We start from the raw sequence: 22076 nt of genomic DNA, 5'->3' as shown, positions 1-22076 counted from the left end.
CGTGTGTCAGGAGGCGACCAGAAGGCAGGGGCTGGCAGCCAGTTCACAGACTGCGAGGCGGATAATTGGAGCTTGAAAGCGGGGAGCGTGGTTAGTTGAACCTACGCCGCCAACGGGCTGATGGACTGCTGGAGGGTGGAAATGAGGCTGGGAGGTGCTGGTGTTTCCTCCATGTCCCCGTCACCCTCTGCCTCCCTGCCACACTGCTCCGGTCCTTGCCCATTCTGCTGCCAAGTGTCACATGAGTGGTCCTTGTGGCATGTCTTTTCTTCTTAAGTGTGGCTGGCTGCAAAGACATCACCTGGATCCCTCTCCAGGCTCCTGGGCCACAATCTGTATGTTGACAAGCCCCCTCCTGGGACCCTGTCACCAGCCTGCTCAGCGCCTTTGACATCCTCCCAGTTTCCACACCCACAGGACAAGGTCTGAGCTCTGCAGCCTGGCATTCAAGACTCCCTGACTCCACCTGGTTGGCCTCACTCCCCTCATTGTGTGAGCACTGGCCATACCTCACACCCATCTTAAGCCCATTCTCTTCAGCCCAGGCGGCTCCTGCTGCTGCCTGCCGTGTCCAGCCTGCCCTTCCGGCCAGCTGGAATCCTACCCCCCTGCAGGGCCAGCCCTGATGGCATCTCCTCCTCCTCCCGGCTATCTTGATGGGCAGTCTCCTCCGGTCCTGGCCTCTATCAAGACGTCCCTGTTCTCTTTGGAGTCATCTGGTACTTGATCTGCATTTTTCTCACTGATTCTCTCGTCCCTGACTTATCTGTAAGCCCTGAAAGGCAGGAGCCTTATTGTGAAATGCCTTAGTGAAAAGAGCTCTGGGGCAGCCAGTGTCCGAAATGTGTTCACTGACCACCCCATCCCCTCAGAGTAATCTGGAAGAACCTGGAATATTATAGGTTCTTGGTCCTTGCTCTCAGAACTTCTGAGGGGTGGGCACAGGAACCTGCATTAATTTTTTTTTAACTTGACAGACTTCCTCAAGAATCTGTCTGCCAATGCAGGGGACACGGGTTCCACCCCTGGTCCGGGAAGATTCCATGTGCTGAGAAGCAACTAAGCCCGTGTATCACAACTCTGAGCCTGCATGCTCTAGAGCCTCTGCTCCCCAACAAGAGAGCTGCCCCCGCTCGCCCAGCTAGAGAGAGCCTGCATGCAGCAACGAAGACCCAGCGCAGCCAGAAATAGATAATTAAAAACTTGGCCACAACGTGCCTGGGCTTAGTTCCCTGACCAGGGAGTGAAAGCACCAAATCCTAACCACTGGACTGCCAGGAAATTCCCTTAATAATTTTTTTAAAAAATTGAAATATAGTTGATTTACAATATTGTGTTGATCACCACCACACAGCATAATGATCCAGTTACACATATGCATAGATCCTTCTCATATTCTTTTCTGTTACGGCTTATCACAGGATACTGAATATAGTTCTGTCCTGGACAGTAGGACCTTCTCGTTTCTCCATCTTATATATATATAATAGTTTACATCTTCTGCTGTAACCGATAAAACAGTTTACATCCCATTCTCCTACTCCATCCCTCCCCCTCAGCAACAACCACCGGTCTGTGTTCTATGTCCCTGAGTCTCTTTCTGTTGTAGATAAATTCATTTCTATCATATTTCAGATTCTGCATATAAGTGATATCATACGGTATTTGTCTTTTTTAGGAGGATTATCTCTAGTTGCATCTAGGCTGCTCAAATGGCATTATTATTTCATTCTTTTTTATGGCTGAGTACTATTCCTCTGCATATACATACCACATCTTCTTTATCCATTCCTCTGCTGATAGACATTCAGGTTGCTTCCCTGTCTTGGCTAGTGTGAATAATGTGGCTATGAACACAAGGGGGCATGTATCTTTTTGAATTACAGTTTTGCCTGGATATATGCCCAGGACTGGGATTGCTGGAAAGTGAAAGTGAAAGTTCCTCGATCGTGTTGGACTCTTTGCGAGCGCATGGACTATACAGTCCTTGGAATTCTTCAGGCCGGAATAATGGAGTGGGTAGCTGTCCCTTCTCCAAAGGGTCTGCCCGATCCAGGGTTCAAACCCAGGTCTCCCGCATTGCAGGCAAATTCTTTACCAGCTGAGCTACCTGGGTCATGTGCTAATTTTTAGTTTTCTGAGAAACCTCCATACTGTTTTCCACAGTGGCTACGTCAGTTTACATTCCCACCAACAGTGTAGGAGGGAGGAACCTGAACTTTAAGCGAACTGGAGGAGGTTATGTGGTAACCACTGGTGTATGGAGATGGGCACTGACCTGACCGTCTTAAACCAAGACAGCTTGCCGAGTCATCTGCACTAGGTCCTGCCTGTCAGGGTCACAAGGGTCCCAGGAAATAGCAAACGCACCCCAAAGAGAGCTGGGACAGTGATTCACATACAGAATCACCAGGAGGAATTAGTCCAACAGCACCATGACGTTCACAGCCACGCTCTTCCTAGGAGTGAAAACCCAAACCATCTGATTATGCAGCAAGAGTGGAGTACATCTCACAGTACATTCACCTTAATGATTACCCAGCAATTAAGCAAGAGATATGGGAAGACGCATATATACTTACAGTAAAAGAATCCCATGTACCAGCTGATCTCCCAAGTTGGCTCCCACAGGACCAGGGCTTGGGGACTCAGGCCCTTGAGGCTCTTCCCACCATGGACCAGGGCTTGCCTTATGACTTGCTTAAGCCACAAGGATGTAGCAGAAGTGATGCTGTGCTGGTTCCGAGCCTAAGCCTTAATGCCAGGCAGCTTCTGCTCTTGCACTTTTGGGAACCCTGAGCCATCAAGCAAGAAAAAACCCGCACAGCCTGCTGCGGGGGCCTCATGGGGCCCGGCTGTCCCTTCATCGCCCCCCGGTAGCAGCCATGAGCCCGAGACATCATCTTGAACGTGCCGGGCTGGCCAGGCCCCTACACCTGGCGGAGCAGAATTTTCTGGTGGAATCTTGTCAACTGCAGAATCGTGAGAAATTCTGCACAACTATACTGTGTGTGTTACACAGTAATAACCAGCAGGACAGGTTACACAGTGGCACCAGAAACATTATCTCTGCTTCTGAAATATGCAAAATTAACAGCATAAATACTATTATTGGTGACAATTTCCTGCTTTATTATTTGACTTACATTTTAGGTTTTCAACAATGAACATTATCACTTCTGTAAGAAAACGGCGATGTCATACTTGACATTTAATTGGGGGACAAGAAAGCTGCAGATAGTGTCTGTCCACTGGGCGAAGCTCGCCCCCACCTGCCTTTCAAGGGAAGGTCATCACCTGTCGTGAGGAGGTTCTTTCTCAGGCACGGAGGTCTCACTTTCCATTTCGGAGGCCATGGCTTCTGGGGAGCAGCCTGTGTCTGAAGGGAATCGGGCCTCCCTTTAATCCCCCCACATTTATCCTAAGCTCAGCTTATGCCACAAAGCCCCTGCCGGCTACTGACGAGGACAGGAACCCTTCCGTGTCCTCGGCCCTGTGGCGGCAGCTGGTGTTCTGTCTTGGCTGTTTCTGCCCCTGCCCAGCCTTCCTCACAATTCTGTTGTCACTGCTACTGAACATGAGGGCTCAACGAGAAGAGGATGAAATCCAGCCAGCAGTGCTGGTTGCTGGGCCAGAAAACCAACGGGACAGGAGATAGCGGCCTGGCGGCGGCCACTGACAGGCAACCAGCAGAGGAGAGGACGCAGAGGAATCAAGCCTGAGTGGGCCCTTCCCCCAGCTCCCACGCCCCAGGGTGTGACCGCTCACAACGCAGGGTTGGGAGAAGCAGTTACTGATCGAGATTTTAGACCTGAAGCTACTGAGGAGACCACGATGCTTCAGTCTAAATTTTAAATAACATGGAGTTCTGACTCGTGATGGGAGAGACGCCAGACAGACACCCTGCAGTAGATTCTAACGGGGAAGAAATCACAGTATTTAACTGGAGGAGACCTTGAAAAAGAAAATCAAAGCCTGCTTTTATTGATGCACCGACAGACTGACCGAGATTGGGAAGGGGTGGTTCGTTAATACAATCTTCCTCAACCAAGCAAATTGAAACAACAAAAGTATCTGCAACAGCTTTACAGTGACATGATGCCTTAATAAGTTAAGGAGACCGACTGCTCACTAAGCGCCTTCTCATTTCATGTTCTTGACAAACTCCTCTCCTTTCTTGATGGAGGCTTTCAGCTCAGGAATGGCCTCAGCAATCATCTTCTCTTCAAAAGGGGAGACCTTGCCGATGCCTAGATTCTTCTCGATGCCCTTTTTCTGAAGGAGAGAGGGGAGGTGGTAACATTTTACAATAAAGCTTCCCTGAACGAGTTTGTTACAGAAGAGCCTGCTTGTAACTTTGCCAGCCCTGCCTAGCCTGTCTACACCAGCGGCCGGTGGCTTTGGGCAGCCTGCGGAGGGAGTCACACACATCGGGGATGGGATGAGACGGGGTGGGAAGGGACGGCTGTGAGCCGTGCCGGGAACTCAGGCTTCCATCAGCCAGCCCCGGGCTGGGAGCCAGGCCCCGGAACTCGCTGTGAGCACAGCCCGGGCGCTCAAACGCCAAGTCTGTCTCCTCATCCACCTCACAGAAGGCTGTGAGGACAAACCTGGGTCAGCTGGTGCACAAAGAATTCAATAATTAGTAACACGAGTTATTCTCCCAACACAGAGCTTACTTCGGGGAGCTAGTTTCTTTCCCAAGTTGGTTAAGGACTGAAGAAACACTTAAATGTCCACCTGAACCCAATGTAAGTAAGTAGGTAAACGCTGGGTATTAGGAAGAGAGCAGCCTGGCCTCCAGGCCGCCTGACGCTCCCTGGTCGGAACCATCAGCCCATGGGCTTCAACATGCCACACCTGCTCAATGGGTTCCAGAACTAACCTCTTCAGGGTGAGTCCCGGGGACTGTGGACACCAGGGGGCTATGGGAAGGGCTTCTTCTGGGCATGAGAGGAAGGCGAGCACACACCAGCCTGAGGCCAGCAGGTGCCAACGGCGGAGACATGGAAAGCTGCTCCCTGAACACCCGGGAGGAGCCAAGCAGACCAGACAGCTGCCCCAGACCAGCCTGGCTGAAGCTGTCAACTTGACTAGAAGGGCCCTGTCTGAGCGGCCCAGGAACGCCAGCACTGAACGTCTAACAGCGGTCCAGGCCTCGGCGGGCCCTGGGCTCAAGACAAGCGCAGGCTGGCGTGGGAAAGCTGCTACCGGCAGCCGTCCGCGGGCCGCCTCGGGACACGAGGGTCCCGTTAGGATGGCTGCCCTGGTGGTCGCTGCCAACCAGCTGTTGGAGCCGTGAGAGCCCGTCAGGCCCCCAGACAGAGGTGTCTCCCTGCTCCTGATTCGGGGGCGCCTCTACCCCCCAGGGGAGCGGGGACGGCCCCTGGTCACGGACATTCGAGTCATGGAGCGAAGGCTCCGGGTGGAGCAGCTGGCTCTCCACTACAGAACACGCTCCTCCTTCCAGCTGAGCCCCGGCCCCCAGGTACGTACCCCCAGCAGCAACGGTGTGGAGAAATACGGACAGTCCGTCTCTTGGGACTTAACGAAGGAGCACTCGACGACTCCTTCCTTTCCGTTCATCGCATCCACGAGGGAGAAGACAAAGCGGGCTCCGGCGTATGCCATGGACAGGGTGGCAGAGCCTAGGAGGATACAGGCGGGTGAGCCACGTCAGCGTCGTGACCTAGAGATCCAGGCGCGCTCCCCCGCCGGCTGAAAGTCCACCTGCGTGACCTCCAGCCTTCTAGTCACCGGGAATGGACAGCAGCATTCCCTGACCTGACAGATGCAGGAACGGCACGGAATTAGCTCTGCTGACCTCAGACGCTGCTCCACGCCACCGGCAGGCTGAGCTGCCCTCTGACGGGGGTGGCGTGCCAAGCGGACGGATGTGAGACTGAGAAAAGGCCCTGCTCCTTGCCAGGTGCTCACGTCTTCAGCACAGACTCTAACCAGGGCCCGGGGCTGCCCCTGAGACCTACCTGCTCCAGCCTTCGCCTTGACCACCTCTGTGCCGGCTTCCTGGATCCGACCGATGAGGGTGGTCAGCTGGTCCTGGGGAAATTCCACCTTGGGGGTGCACTGCAAGCAGAAGGCACAGGGAGCACATGAGCGGGCCCGGGCTCCAAGGCCCCATGCCCTCCTGGCCCCCGTCCCGTGGGGGCCGGGCATCGCGGCCACATGGGAACTTAAGACACTTTCTTGACAGAAAAAGCTGACTTTGTTGGGAGGTGAGGTGAGATCCCTACTCATTTTTTTTAAAAAACTTGCTCTTTTTTGGACTAATTTTAGACTTATAGAAATGCTATAAAAATAGCAGGAAGATTTTCCTCACCCGGCTTACCCTGACGTTAATATCTTACGTAACCAGGATGCAGTTATGAAGAGCAGGGAATTAGTATCACGCATGATGAACTAGACCACAGACCTTACTCACCAGTCACCAACTGCCCCCTACTTCCCTCTGCTGTTCAGGGTCCTGGCAGGGCCCACGGCACTCAGGGATCTCGCCTCTGACTGCTCCCTCCGCCCTCCCGTCTTTCATGACAGCAGTCAAGGGCACTGAATGCCCACTCTGTGGGATGTCCATCAATTCAGGTTACAAAGTGTTTCCTCAGTATTTTCTTCCGAGGTCATGAGGTGATTTATCTCGTTCCTGGGGGTGTTTACCTTGTCTCTCCTCATTTTTATACAAGGCAGCCTTGCCTGCTCTGACCTAATCGGGAAGGCAGCGGGTGCTTCCACCAGCAGTTTTCAGCGTGTGTGGGAGCTGGCCGTCCTAACACCTTTTGGCCACACTCACTCCCACAGCCCCCAGGCCATCAGGAGGCCCCCAGACAAGTGGGGTGGGGCTGCATCCATAGTAGGAATCCTTTCAAAGCCACCACGGAGGGTGAGGTCTGCCTGCCCCAGGGCCCCACCGACGACCTCTGAAGGGCGCGCGTGGTCTGGGGGCCTCCGGGCGAGGAGACACACACGTGTGACATGCACCTGAGAGATCAGGGGGATGATAGTTTTCCCAGCGTGGCCACCGATGACGGGCACGTTGACTCGGGCGGGGTCCAAATCCTGGTCAGGAAAAGCGTGAAGTCGGATTAGTTTTTATACAAGCACTTTGAGTGTCAAACACGTCATATGCACATGAAGCACCAACACTGGGAATATCCACAAAACTCAAGAACAAAACAAAGAAGCCGGGCAAGAGGCCGGCGGGTGACTCCTGCCGCGCTCACCTCTCCCACCACCCCCGCGCCCGCACGCTCTGACACCAGCCTGAGCACGCGCAGCGAGCAGGACCTTGGCATCTGGCGAGGACACTGTGAGGCTTTCCCTCCACAACGGGCTGGAAACTGCCTCCCTGGAGGGTCCCAGCGGGTCCCCCTCGGTCTGACAGCTTCCTGGGATCAGAGGACGACAGCCCTCCTTCCCACACCTGCTGTCACGCCTGTTAGCCCAGACTCACATGCCCACAGTGTGTTCACCGTGAACAAAGCAGATTCTCTTCCCCTCGCATGAAAGCGAGATTCTAGAAAAGCCAGGGGTGAGAAGTCTGTCAACTCAGTGACTGGGACCGAAAGGAGGGAACCAAGTGGAAAGGGGTCACGACACCGCAGTTCATTAAGCGTGGCTTGTTGGGATGGCTGATTCACTTGTTAAACCTGAGGCATCATGCCCCCCGAGAATCTGCAACTCAGGTATTACTTATCACAGAAAAAGATGCTGGTGGGAGTTATAGGAGGAGGGTGAGCAGTCCCCTAATGCTCTGGCTGCTAAAGAGAGATGCCCTGAGTTAGGAACCTGCTTCACCCAGCAAGGGGAGCCCAGTCACAAGGGTGGGCGGGCCCAGCAGCAGAGGGCTGACGGAGCAGGGTGCCAGGCTGGGCACAAGAACATGGTACCAACAATCTCACTCCAAACACACGTGCTGAACTGGTTATCCAATCCAACTGTCTCCGGAATTGTCATTCAGTCGCTCAGCCGCGTCCAACTCTTTGCGACCCCATGGATGCAGACTGCCAGGCTCCCCTGTTCTTCACTGTCTCCCAGAGTTTGCTCAAACTCATTGTCTCCGGAATTAAAGTGTCTCTTTCCACTTCACTCCATAAAGCTCCCAGGCCTTGGGGCCATGTCTCAATATCTGCCCCCACATGGAGAACACAGCCTGAGGAACACGCCACAGCAAGAATGACTGTGCGGGCACCATGCCATCCACATCCTGGAGAGAGGTGCTGGGCGCAGGGGCGGAAGATGGAGGTCAAATCCTGTGCGAGCCCTTCTCACCAGGCCACGTGCACGACAATTATTCCTAAATGGTGGGAGGCTGGATGGGAACCCTCCTCTGCAGAGTCACAACAAATGGCCTGAAGCTCAAGAGGGACGTTTACTGGGGAGGGAGGAAGTGGCTCTGCAGGGTCCACAACCAGGGAGATTAGACAGCGAGTTGCGAAACACACCAAGGACTCTGGACCCAGCGCTGGTGCCACACCCACCCCAGGACGGGTCTGGCAGCTCAGGAAGAAGCTGGCAGCTGGCGGGAGCACAGAGGAGTCTAAGCCACTACCGGTTCCCGAGCAGGAGCGAATCAGGACACAGACCCAGGGTAACAACGCTGACACCATCTCAGGAGCTCGCCCAAGCCCTTCCTGCTTGCTGATCTTATCATTTGCCTAACGATGAGCAGGTCAATCCTGCGAAGGCCAGTTATCAGCGGCAGAGAGTATGAGGAGCACAACCCGCTTCCAGCCAGCGAGAAACCCCGGGAAAGCCTGCACCCTGGGTGGCGCAGGGAGGCCGGGCTGGTACACGCAGGGGCCGGCCAGTCTCAGCCCGCAGGCATCCGCCGTCTGCATTCCCCACAAAAATGTGAGAGCTGCTTCCCATGAAGGAGGTGAGCTATGAAGACCTTTAACACCACCCTCAGATTACACGTGATCTCTCAGGGCCCGGGTGTCTTCCACACCCATCAGTGAGCCAAGGATGGACATGGAGGATCAGAAAGGCCGCGTGAAAGATGTCCGATGCAGCTCTTACCTTCAGCTCTGCGACAAAGGCATTGGCTCGGACAATGTCCAGGGTTGTCACCCCGAAGATTTTATTGGGGTTGTACACTCCGTGTTTCTTGAAAACTTCCGCTGTGATTGGGATGGTGGAGTTAACCTAGTAAATCCAAGAGAAAGGCACAATTCGCCTGCATTCTGAGAGCAGAGCCATGCGACAGAAGGAAAACTCATCAGACTATTAGCAGGCCTGAAGGTGCCACAATAAGTTGCCCTGTCTGGTACCTGAGCCTCAGCATGGAAGGCCTCCTACTCTAAAAGACTGCTTCGTCCCCTCGCCCCCCGCCCAGTGAAAGAAGACGCCCTTCACTGCTGCAGGCACTCTTCCCCTTGGTGACCTCCGACCCCAGTGTTCACATGCGCAAGTAATCCTTCAACAGTTAACTTAAAAATGGGAGGAAGGCTCCACAGGCCAAGTTCTGCTCCAGCTGGGCCTTAGGCCCTAAAGACCATTCTTTTTTTTTTTTTTTTTTTTAAGACCATTCTTTAAAAAAAAACAAAAAACAGCCTACTACAGGGCTACAAGCTCAGATGGCCCAGGGCCAAGTCCCAGCTCTGGCACTCTGCATCATAACCCTGGGCAAGTTACGGCAACTCCCTGGGACTCAGTTTCTTTATCTGTAAAACTGGAAGACAACTACCTCATGAGGTTACTATGAAGGTTAACAGTCTTAATACACGGCAAATGCTTAACATATTACCTGGTACATGAAAAAAATAAGACAAAACCAGCAAGATTTATATCAGGTAACGGTTAATCAGCTCCAACAACTTTTGGCCCGTGGCCCCCGAGGAAAGGGGAGCTGGTTGCAGAGGGCAGGACCCTCTTCTCAGAGGCCCTGGTCACAAGCTCTGGGTGTTCACCCGTGGCCAGTGTCACCGCACTTTCACCCAGGTCCTTCTCGTACTCGGAGACCAGAGTCCAGATTCAATCAGCAGGGAGGGACAGAGGAGGCTGCTGTCAAATGCAACCAGGGGCCCTGCTGGGGTGGGGATGCGAGCCCTAGCTGACTTCTTGGGGGGACACAGCACCCAACCCGGAGTTTCTGAACTGAGGAACAAGCTTCCTACAAAAACCAGCGAGCAGGGCCTGGGTAGGGGCGGGTGGGGGTGGCTGTGTATGTGATCAGGTGTGAGTGTGAGGAGGGAGAGGAGGCCGGAGCAGCGGGAACTGCAAAGCCTGAGTGGAGCACAATAAAAGGAGTTAACAGGCAGCCTGAGGAACGGACCTTTCTCCAGGTGGAGGGACTAAGATACTGAGAGGGGAAGTGACCTGCCCAAAGGCACACGGCTGATGGGAAATCCAGGTTACAACTCACATGGTGTAGGCCAGAAAGAATCCTCAGGAAATAAATTTAAGGGCGTCTCGGTATTCATCCCCTTTATCCACTTCAGCACATCAACCCGCTTATTCTCCACTCTAAGCACAGCTGCACACTGAACTTCCACGCGGCACTTGCAGCCGCCCACCTGCCAGTGGTGGGCACTCACCGGATTTGAGATGATGCAGATCATGGCTTCCGGGCAGTGCTGGGCACAGGCAGCGGTCAGGGTGGCCACAATCGTGGCATTGGTATTGAACAAATCATCTCGGGTCATACCTGAGAACAATCCAATTCAATATTGTTCATAAACCACAGGATGAATTTCCAAACATGTGCCGAGTGCTGTGTGTTTATTGTTATGAAACTCAAACATGGGTGGCACAGGGTCCCTGACAAGTAAACCCATCTTGTAGGGAAAACGGCCCAGTGTGACAAGTGCCAAGACAGAGGTCGCTGCGGGTGGAGCATGGGGAGGGGAGAGAGGGGGGTTATTCCCGAGGAGGATCAGTAAGCCTTCCAAGGCAGAGGTGCGTGGAGAAAAGGGCGTTTTGTGCAGAAAACCCAAGAGACTGGGCGAGGCGACCCAGTGACCTGTGCAGGGCTCTGTCTGCATCCCACGGCATGTGGGAGCCTGGAATCTCTTCTGCAGCAGAGAAAAGACCAGCTCCGTTTTTCAAGGAAAACCACATCCTCAGCTGATTTCCAGGGAGACGCTAGGCAAGGCTTTCAACACACACCTGGTTTTCTTGGGACTCCTGCTGGAATGACCACCACATCGCAGCCCTTCAGGCAGTCTGGCAGCTGCTCAGGTCCAAGGTAGCCTGGAAAAAAAACAAACACTCAAGCGAGCAGTTTCACAGTTTCTGACCCACAGAGGCTAGCACATCTACGCAGACAGAGCCCAGGAGGACAGCCCCACCCAGGTCCAAATCTGACCACAGGCCTCAAGACAGGATGGAAGGGCTATCTGTGAAGGGGTTCCTCTCCTTGAGAACTACCGCCATGGTCTGGATGACTCCAGTTGGCAGGACAGTTCCTTTCACTCCACTTTCCCCCAGCCTCTATGGCCCAGCCCCCGTACAGAACGGAATAACCATCCAAGTCAGCCACTTGGCCTTATCTGACACGACTTGCCAGCACCTCTGAGCCCTGCTCAGCTCCCAGTAAGAGCTGCTTATTCCACGTCACGGTCATCCTAACAAAAGCTCCACTTTGGGGTCAGATCAGAAGGTGCCGTGGAGGCCAGGAGAGAGAATCCCTGCCATGATAAACAGGGACTCGACATATTAGCATTGACTTTGTTTACTCCTATCACCTGTGGAGAAGAAGGTTCACTTTCAAACATCTCAGGGGAATTGGCTCCAATGACCAAAATCTGCTTGGATTTGACTGTTCCCTGTTGAGTGTGCTTCTGGAAACTCTAAAACACACAGCCCAAGAGAAAGCAAGCAAACTAGTGCACAGGGACCTTGGCAGGCACACAAGCATGTGACCTGACAAGTCAACCTCCTGGGGTGTCTACACCCACCGAGGACACGTGCAAACACCATCAGCAGAGACGGGAAGCAGTACAAGCTTCCTGCACAGCAATCTGACATTCTAAAGTAAAAGCTGCATCACAGCAGGACCTACTCATTCTACTTTTAGGATCCTAAGGAACAAAATGTAAAGATAAAAAGATGCTTATCACAGCTTACAGAAATATTTGTAATACAGCGCAACACAAAACAGCCCAGTGGCCAACAGCATGGGTATAACAATAAATAAGCTATAACTTAGAATACCTCTTTAAAAATGATTTTACCAAGAATCTGGTGACGCAGATAAACGCTGCTATAATGTGAAGGTTAAATGAGCAGGCTATATATAACTGTATGTGATTATGAACGACTTCTTGGATAATATACCTATGTTCATTTCAGATTTCCCTAAGTGGCTGTGCTTTGAAGAGGCTGGCGGAGGAAGCCCTGGGGTGGAGGGATGGCCCGGCCCAGAAGGCACAGGCAGCACACCAGGGACAGTACCGCTTACCGCCCCATGTCCCTGCAGGAGGCTCCCCCTACCCCTACACTCCTATTATTTTAAATTATAAAAAATTTTAAATGGGAACATCAGGCCACTGTTGTTTTTCTGAAAGACACTGCTTGCATTTTTAGAGACAAGTCCAAAAAGCTGCACTAATTTATAAAATTTAATTCTATAATGGACACGGAAACCCCAAGTCTCTGAACACCTAGTTCCACCCAAGAATCTCACTCTAAACCTGGATCCTGGACTACTGGGGAGAAGAGATGAACGGTCCATGGGGTCAGTGAGCCCAGCACCTTTCACGGTCGCTCTGGTCTCGATGTGGCTCAAGTCGGCGGCCACTCCGGGCGTGTGGGCGATATCATAGAGGGTCAGGCGGCTCACCAGCGGGCTGTTCTTCAGAAGAAGCGAAAGCGGCTGCCCAATTCCTCCGGAAGCCCCCAGCACGGCTACTTTAGCATTGTTCTAGAAAGAGGCACACAGACAGAACTTTGAAGAGGGAATCAGCATTAACAGGATTCACATGGTGAAAACCGCAGACCTTGGCCCCTGGCCTCTTTTACTGTAGTGGTACCAAACGAAGAGGTGATAGTATTCCTACCACCCCTAAGGCCTTCCGGACGTTCAGGGCATGCCTCAGGAAAATGGGGGGACCTGTGCCTCCAGATGCTGTGAGGGTCAGGGCACACTTCTCCCATACCCTCGAGAGACGAGCTAACTACTCACTCGGCTGCTGGGCTGCTAACAGAAGCTTCTCCTGCAACGTGAGGTTTTAAAACCTATAAACAAACATTTATGAAATCCTATCACTGGGCCAGCGCTTGGACCTGGGGGCTGTAGGAGTGAATCAGACCCTGGTCAGCACCTGAGCGGCCAGGCATGAGATGCCCAGGAGCTGAGGGCAAAGAGCTGTCCTGAAGCGAAGGCCTGCCCTAAAGCTCACTCCCCTCACACAAGAGGCACTCTTTCCTCTAGGTTTCGCGCAGGGCCTAACCCAAACCCCAGCCAACCTCAGGGAGGCTGTCTCCAGTCTAGACTCACAAACGAGAAGGAGGGCCTATCCTGGCAGGCAGGCCAGGAAGAAGACAATCTGAGAAAAGAGCAGCCGTGGGCGCTCCAAGGCCGGTGCACAGTCCTGGAGGGCAGCATCTACACCACGGCTGCAGGCTGCGTTCCACAGCGACGGAAGCCAGCAATAATGGGCTTCTGTCAACAAAACCAAACCCAGCAAACCAAAACAAACCAAAACAAACTCAAAAAACCACCTGACGCACAGTGTGATCTGCTTGAAGAAATTAAAACTTGCAAGGGCATATACTACAAGTAAGATTCGAATTCAGGTTTTTTTTTTTTTCGTTTTGCTCCCATGTGAGACCAAAACAGCCTACAGCAGTGAGACTGAACATACATATCCTTGTTCTTGGAGTGAAAAGCTGATTCCAAAGAGAATACCCATCAAATATAAGCTTCTGAGATTGGTTACTTAATTTTATAAGTGTCCTCTAAACCCAAATGCTGAGGGAGCAAGCAGCAGAGTAACAGCAGAGTTTTGAGGGGTGAATGATCACTTGCCTTAACAAATGTCAACACCTTGCCATATGGATTCAACTGGTTTGACTTCAGGGACCCAAGTTTAATTTTCTCTTCTTTGGCACCAGGGCATCTGTTGTCTACTCTTTATATTTTATCCTCCCAGGTTCCATAAGGGATTCGCGGCGCACAGGGAGACCTACCCACTAGACACACGTTCTAGAAAAAGAAAGCCAAAGATAATGCAAGGCCAGGATTCTGGTCTTTTCCAGGAGGAAAATGGCCTTTTCCATTGTCATTCGACAATGAGGGGCAGAAATGCCAGAAACAGGAGCACTGTAAGGGGTTCCCAAACCAGACAGGGTCAAAGTTCATGAAGGAGATCCAGTGTTCAGAAAAGAACAGGAGAATTTGTAGGAAGTAAAAATGTAGAGATTTGGACTGGCATCCGACTAGAAGGAAAAAAAAACCTCACTGCAGACTCAACGATCCCCTCCCCTCCAGCGATATGCTCTCTTACCAGAGCCTGAAAGGCCAGCAGCGACGACACGACAGAGTCTCCTTTTTTTTTTTTTTTTTTTTTTAAGTTGGACCCCTGACTTCACAGAAAACTAGCTGGACCAACCACCCAGAACTTGAAGTCTGGAATCTCACCCACCTCTGAACCTTCAATGATCACCCCCACACCTTGTCCCGAATCCCAGGAACTCCCAGATTCCAACTCCACGTCTCCAGTTCTGTTAGGCATTCCACTGGTCTCACTAACCCAACTGTGTAAATAAATTTATCCTCGCTACCTCTCCCATCCCTGTCCCCAAGTGGCACCTGTGTTCACCCACATTCAAACCTTTATTCCTATCTCCTGCCTCTTTCCTTATTAGAGAAACCCAGTTAAGACACAAAGGAGCTGGCATCTCAAACATCTTCCTAACCTGCCCCTGATTTCCATTCTGATTCCACTGTCTAACTTAGGTCCTCAGCTCTACCTCTCAACCATCCTCCCCTAAATTCAAAGTTTTCATCATTGCCTTGCTCAAAAATCCTCTCAAATTCCTCATGCCCAGATTTCTCAGCCTGGCTCCCATGACTGACCAGGGTTTCAACACGGGGAGCACAATACAGTCCCCTTGGTGTGCAGGATGTAAATGTCAAAGATTATGTCTTAATTTTTATCTAACAGGTAAAGAATTAATATCTACCAAGAAACAGACAGACCTGGTGTCCTCAACTAGGGTCCTTGGATCAATCAGTCCCCTGTGACAAGCAAGATGAATACAACACACTTTCAGTGGAATGAGGCCATGTTATTTTTTGTATAAGGTTTCATCAGCTCGGCTAATATTTATAAAAACATAACTTGTAAATGATGGGATCTTTACAGTGAGATGAGAATCTCTGGTATTGCAGGACAGCTCATGATCTCTTCCTAAACAAGCTGTTGCCAGATTTGACATCCTTTTCCACTGTTTGGCACACCATTTAGCAATGGGCTTTGAAAATGGATATATAGTACACTTCCTCCACAAGTTTGCTTTTTAAAGTCTGTATAACAGACTTGAACAGCTTGTTTTTAAATTTCTTTCTTGTGTTATATTATATATATATTAGAACAATAGTACACACAGAGACATAAATACATGGAGGTTGAATGCTCATTCCATTTTTTCTGTTAAGGACACGGGATCTAAAGCCTCTAGGCCGATGTACCATCTGGCTCAAGTTCATCTTTCTGACTTATACACCTGCCTTGTAAATGACTCTGTCTGTATGTCTAATAGGCATTTAAAACTCAATCTATCCAAACTTGAGCTCCCAATATTAATACCACACCCAACTCCCATCACTCTTTCCGAGCAGTTTTTCCTACCTTAGTAACTCAACTCCGAAATCCAAATCCTTGGTTTTCTCCATGTTCCTCTTTCTCTCAATACCCCTCATGAAATCATAGCAGCAAATCCCCGTCTTATCTCCAGTTAGTTCCCTTCCCCTACTCCTCATTGTCACTGTTCAACACCTCCACCGGTCCTATGGGTGCTAAGTTTACTCACTTTTGGCATAAGTGCCGCTTCTCACTCATCCTGGTATCACCTGCAGCACCCAACACAGTTCTCGGCAAGAAGATACTCAAAGGTATTTATATGTCTATTTATTTTCCAAATGAACTGAACACACAGGAGACTGGTCTGAAGGGCGGAGGGTAAAAAATGCAGAACCTCATTTTTAACAATTACCTCCCTTTTAGGCGATGTGGGCATTCCAGGGTTCTCATAGTTGGGTTGTATTAGAATCACCTGGGGCACTTGGTAAAAACAGGCCCAGCAGGTCCTACCTCCTTCACTGACGCTCTGTCTCTGATCTTTATCAGTATTCTGGTGATTCTGACACACACCAGAGTGAGAATCGCTGCCTGAGACGGCTAAAAATAGTTTAGGCTTAAGTAATCCCAGGCCAAGCCAGGCCCAGGCCTCCCAACCGCAGGAAGCAGCCTTCAAAAGGTCTTTAAGAGGAAGCAGAGTCTTCGGGTTCTTAGAGAGAAGGTTTGGTGATCCAAAAAAAAAAAAAAAAATTACAGTGGTCAGGAGAGGGTAATTTTAATCCTCTGGCCAAAAGGCTGTGTAACCTTGGACCAGTGTTCTACCCTGGGTAGCTCTGTCTGCACTATGAACTTAAAAATTACACAAGTGCTTGTACGGAAGCTCCAAGAACAAGGTTGGTCTCTCAAAATACTACGGAAGGTAAGTTACTTCAGCCCCTACAGCCCTGGCTTCTCAAGCTTTAAGGAGCACAGGTCAAGAGCAGACTCTGAGGGTGAACTGGCAGGCTCGGAGAAGCGCCCCGGTACTGGAGCTGGACTACTTCCCACCTCCCTGACTCCGGGACTTTCTCCCCCGCACCTCTCGCCCGGAATCAGGGTCGACCCAACCGAACCAACTTTGGGTCTGCTCCGGGCGGCTCTGCGGTCCAAGTTGACTGACCCGGGGGTCAAGGCTGCTCGCGAGCCAGGAACACACGTGGCCTAGGCCGGGGAGCCTCCACCTGCAGGCTGCCCCTCGCAGGGCCTACCTGGGCCGAGGTGCTGAAGCTGCGGCGGAGAGCGGCGCCGGCAGGCCGGGCGAGGGCGGAAAGCATGGCTGGGGCGGGCGGGGCGCGGACAGGCGGGCGAAAGAGCTGTCAGCAGACAAGTGACTCCAACGACCTCCACACTGCACAAGACCTCCCGGCTCTGCTCCGCCTTGTCTCGCGAGAGCGGCGCTGCTTCCGGCGCCCCCACATCCCAGCTCTCGCGGTGTCTCGGCCACATCCGGGCTTTAGGGGAGGTCCGCTGAAGGGTGCTACCGGGAGCGCAGCCCTGAGCTGGGTCATAACGCGGGTCGTGTTGCGTGCGGCCCGTGAGGCAGACGCGGTCAGAGTGGGAGGGAGAGTCCGCACTCGAGAGGTGGAAGAAGACGGGCTGTAGGCTTGGAGAGCCTTAGAGGAGCCATTTTGCAGGTGGGGCCCCAGACAGAGGCTCTGACAGGGGGACCGGCCGAGGTCAGGTCGGAGGCCCGACGGAATGGGTGCGATCTGAGCCATCCTTCCCCTGCGCCAGTTCAGCCAAACCCACCCATCTTGTCCCTGGGGACTGGAGGGGCTTCGAGCTCTGGAAAGCTCTGGAAAGGAAATGGGGGAGCGGAGGTTGAGAGCCCCGGGATTGAGGTGGAGGATGGGGGCTCCTCTAATCTGTCGTTCCTGTGCACCACCCCTGATCACACACAGTCCGCCCACTTGTCGTCTCTCCCGATGCCCAGGACCTTCTGTTAAGTTTACAAAGCTTTAGGGACACCACTCCCGAGAAATGACAGAGCCTGAGCACTGACTCATCGCTAGAGGTTATAGATGCGGTAACAGGTATCCAGGTGATAGAACTTGCAAAGTCACGCTGTCCCTTCACCTCTGGTCGGCCCAGCCGTGCTGTCCACCTGGTCACGTTGTTTCCGCTTTAGGAGCCAAGAAACCATGTTGAGCACAGTTAAAGTGGATTTGTTCAGAGTCCACCACAGAGAAAGTCAAGACATGGTTTTTGCTCATTAGAAGTTTACCATTCAAATGTATCAGCATACTTAGAAGCTTCCTTTGCCCTGCTGCTCTTTTCTGGGGGTGCAGAGACCTCCCTGCCCTCAAAAAGTTCAGGGTCAAAAAAAAAAAAAAAAAAAGCTCAGGGTCAAGTGGGGCAGGTAGGTGTGTTGCAGGCTGTTACCTTGGAGAAGTGTGCAAACCCAGTGAGGGGGAACCAATGACAGCCTACTTGGGAACGGGGAAGCAGGAGGTGAAAAAGAGCAGTTAGCCCAAGTGCTGTCGAACATATAAGTAGGAGGGCGTGCGTGATGACGGGCTTACTCTTTCCTGCCTCCTTTCCATTCGTTCATTGAGCTACTAAGATCACTTGCTTCACAGGTGAGCAAGGATCCACACATTTTCTGCCTTTAAGGAGCTCACAGTCAGTCTAGTGAGGGAGGCAGGTACATTGCAAGCAGCATGACATGGGCAACACTAGAGAATTAGGAGGGGCTGTGGGAACACAAAGTGTAGGTTAAGGGAATCAGAGAAAGCGAGGTTTGGAGAAAGAATGAGACCGATACTCTACAGGAACAGATGACCTTTAATGAGGAGAGAAGGGGCAGCAGTCAGATGAGTGAGTTGCTGCCCTAAGTGGAGAAAAGAGGAGGTATATATAGGCAACATAGATGCGGAAATACATTGTCTTGAGGGGTCTGTTTTTCTTCAAGATTGTTTGGATTAGTTAACTTTTAACAACTGGGGCAAGGAATTCCTGAGACCAGCCGAGACTGGGACCGGCTGGGAGCTGGACGTAATCAATCTTAATGTCCATTCCTTCCTTCGGGGGGCGAGGGGGGGGGCGGGGAGTTCTTTGTTCTGTATAGAATGGTGGGGAAGACCCCACCATTGGAGGGGAGTTTTAACTCCAGGCTATTTTGAGCCCTGTTGCTTTCCTTCACAAAGGAGGTCTATCTAACTCAGATTTGGGGTGGAGGTGGGGGCTATGTGAGAGAGGACTTTGGAGGACGAAACCTCTAAGCTGAGATGTAAAAGAAGAGCCAGAGTGAGACCATTCAGCTCCACAGGAGGGAGAGATCCACACACATGGGCTTTGGAGTTCCCAAAGAAGGGGCACTGGGAGTTGGGCAGTTAACAATAGAAAGTGTTCAGATGAGCAAGAAAGGGAAAAGAGCCCAAAGGAAAACCTGGAGGAGGGGACAGTGAACAGATAATTTCTGTTGGGAGTTGGGACATGAGAACAGTGTCCTTTATTGTATCGCTGACAGTGTTCTCTTGTTCCATGTTCACCCGTGTATCTTACCACTAGAACGGAGGGCATCGTGCAGTCAGGTACTGTCATCTCTCAATTGTCCAGCACCTGACCAGGTTGAGAGTGGGTTTCTGAATTTGGGGAGAGTCAAGTGGTTTTAGATACAAGACTGGAAAACCCAGATTGTGCAGGGCTTATGCCTGTTAGCTGAGTTATTCCTTGGGAAGCAAGTGTTTATCAGAGGCTTTTGTGATGCCGCCAGAACTGTGTTTGAGGAAGATTATACTGACCTTGGTATGTCAAAGATTCCAAGGGAAAAATGTGCAGGGCAGGGAGGTTGTTCAGGAGGCTTATCTTCCATAGTATTTTGAGAGACTAACCTTGTTCTTGCAGCTTCTGTGCTGCAAGAGTCTTAGGAGATGATAAATAATCTGAGTTATGATGGTAGTTTTAGAAATGGGGAAGTGGGACCAATGAAGGAGAGGGAAGAATTGATAAGAATTGTTTGTGCCCATCTGGATTTAAATAAAAGTGCTGTGGAAACTCAGCCTGAGAGAAGTTGTGTGGAAGGAGAGCTGTGTGGAGAAAAAGTAAAGAGCTCTATTTTAGATGGGCTGAATTGGAAGTGGTGATGAATTGTCCACATAAAAATATTAGTGGACACTTGGGGGATTACTCCAAGAGGAAGTATGGGATTGAAACCCCTGAGAGAGGCCAGGGCTGAAGTCGTCCCTGTAGAGGGGAGAGTTGAGGCCATAGGAGAGGAACTTGAGTCAGATTCTCATGTTCACTGCTACATCTGGGGCTGGGGCTTGTCCCCATCCCTTCCAGGTCAGTCAGCCCCTGTCGGCATCTCTAGGGCAGGGAACCCCTACCTCCCATATTCTCTATTGGGCCATCCCCACCCAACATAGAGAAGTGTCCTCATATTTCAGGGGATTAAAAAAATTGCCATGTAGTTTACATATGATACAGTATACAGATCTTAAGTGTGTAGTTTGATAGTTTTGACAGTTTGTAGTCTTGTAATCACTACCCATAACAAGCTATAGGAACATTTTCTTTATTCCAGAAAGTTTTCTTATGTCCCAGTCCCCCAGAAAATATAAATACCTGACTTCCTGGTTTCTATCACTATAGATTAATTTTTCTAGTTCTTCATTGTATATCTTTATGCACAATATAGGAAATACACTGATACCCTCCTTGCTGCACCCCCACACAAGCCATACACATGCACATATACCGACCATTTTGTTCCTTACAATAGGCTTCGGACCACAGCCACGAGCTGTCAAGTTTTTGCTGTTAGGTGCACATATTCTGTGCTAGCTTATCTTCTCTTCAATCCTAAAATTGTACCACAAGTGAAGTATTTTACTCAAGTGAAGTATTTTAAATCTTTCAGATCCTTGGAGCTAAAATGAAGAATTAGAAAGATGTTAACTGTCCAACCTGTATGACAGTTTTATTTTTCTCTAGGGGCTCTAGAATATTGGAAAAAGGGGACATAAATTTTAAAAGAGAACTATGTTTATATAGCTTAATTTTCAGTTGTGGCCCATACCTGCTGGACATCAAAGGATTTGGCTTCCCAAGTTACATGCCAGCAGAGCAGCTAGGAGGTGGTGGACCGGTGACAACAGAGGCAGCCTGAAGCTGCTGGCCAGCAGCCCCCAAGAGCAGAGATGCCAATGGTGGCAGTTCTGAGTTGGGAGCAAAGCCTTCAGTCCTCCAGGCCAGCCAGAGGTCAGGGAGTGAAAACAAAGCTGGGTTCAGAGCTTGATCATATCCAGGATCCCATGTCAGGAGCAGAAGGTGGGGCACAAGCCCGGCTGAGCACCTCATCAGTATTTGTTTTATGGTTTTACATAAAAGCTCAATATCAAAATATTCTTAGGACCTAAATGGTGGAGCCAAGAACCTTTCATACCCTTCAGAGTTTGGAGCAGGAATTCCCTGGTGGTCCTGTGATTAGGACTCCATGTTTCCACTGCCAGGGGCACAGGTTCGATCCCGAGTCAGGGAACTATGATGCCTCATGATGCTCAGTGTAGCCAAAAAAAGAAACAAAAACAAGTTTGGAGTTGTGCTAGAAGGGCTGTTAGCTGTGTCCAGCCCTCTGCCCACCCAGTCCAGTGGCGCTCCTCACTGTGGCTCACAAGGCTGTGTCTTCTCTCAGAAGGGTGCTGCTAGGGTCAGGACAGTGCAGACCCTCCTGAAGTTTGCCAGCAAGTGAGACAGATCTTGCCTGGCAAGGGAGAGTGCACCCTTTGGGAAGGAGAGATGTCAGAAGGAGTTGTTTCCTGGGGCTGGACTAGGTTTTACCTGAAAGCCCAGAGACAGTCTCTTAACTAGTGAATGAAGAGATGGAGGTTGTCATGGGGAGAAGCAGGTGGAAGGGTGAGGATGGACTCTGAGTGATCAACCAGGTATGTTAGGAGCCAGCTTTTTGGTTGGCTTCATGAAGTTTGGGGACTGGACACAGAATCCATCCCCTTTCCCTGATGCTCCAAAATGGCCTGAGGTCAGGACTTTCAGAGGCAGAGGACCTGGGGGTATGAGTTGGGAGGTCCTGTAGGAGGGCTCTGTGTGTGGCATCTAGATATATGGCATTAGGTCAGGATGGGCCCATTGGTGAAGGCAGGAATGGTGACTAGTAATAATGTATTCGTTAAACACACGCTTATTGAACATTGGTCTGCATCACAAGTCCTGGCTACTGTGGGGATACTGCGGTGAACAGGAAGGGCAAGGTCCCCACTCTTATGAGCCATACATCCCACTATGAGGAGACTGATGATAAAAATAAGCAAACAAGTG

At 51.1% G+C, this 22076-nt stretch overlaps 2 protein-coding genes across 3 annotated transcripts in view; one reads left to right on the top strand and one right to left on the bottom strand.

Annotated features, from left to right (window-relative positions):
• Positions 1–3963: 3963 nt before the first annotated feature.
• Positions 3964–17228, bottom strand: MDH2 (malate dehydrogenase 2). The gene is made up of 9 exons (XM_043915022.1): positions 17009–17228; positions 12712–12880; positions 11125–11208; positions 10554–10663; positions 9037–9162; positions 6997–7074; positions 5988–6087; positions 5497–5648; positions 3964–4275 (listed from the first exon to the last, which is right to left on the bottom strand). The coding sequence occupies exons 1-9, from the start codon at positions 17072–17074 to the stop codon at positions 4144–4146; spliced, it is 1017 nt and encodes a 338-aa protein (XP_043770957.1). The 5' UTR covers positions 17075–17228; the 3' UTR covers positions 3964–4143.
• Positions 16444–22076, top strand: part of STYXL1 (serine/threonine/tyrosine interacting like 1) — a 27908-nt gene continuing 22275 nt past the window's right edge. Inside the window, exon 1 of one of the 2 annotated variants that reach the window (XM_043915024.1) lies at positions 16444–16680. The gene's annotated coding sequence lies outside the window, so the exon portion shown is untranslated. Of the gene's footprint in view, positions 16681–17266; positions 17435–22076 lie in introns of those variants that run through there. The other variant, XM_043915023.1, reaches the window with a different exon arrangement.

This window comes from Cervus elaphus, chromosome 10, assembly GCF_910594005.1.
Source record: "Cervus elaphus chromosome 10, mCerEla1.1, whole genome shotgun sequence".
NCBI lineage: Eukaryota > Metazoa > Chordata > Mammalia > Artiodactyla > Cervidae > Cervus > Cervus elaphus.
Note: the sequence above shows the minus strand (reverse complement) of the source record. Positions and strands in the feature narration are given on the sequence as shown.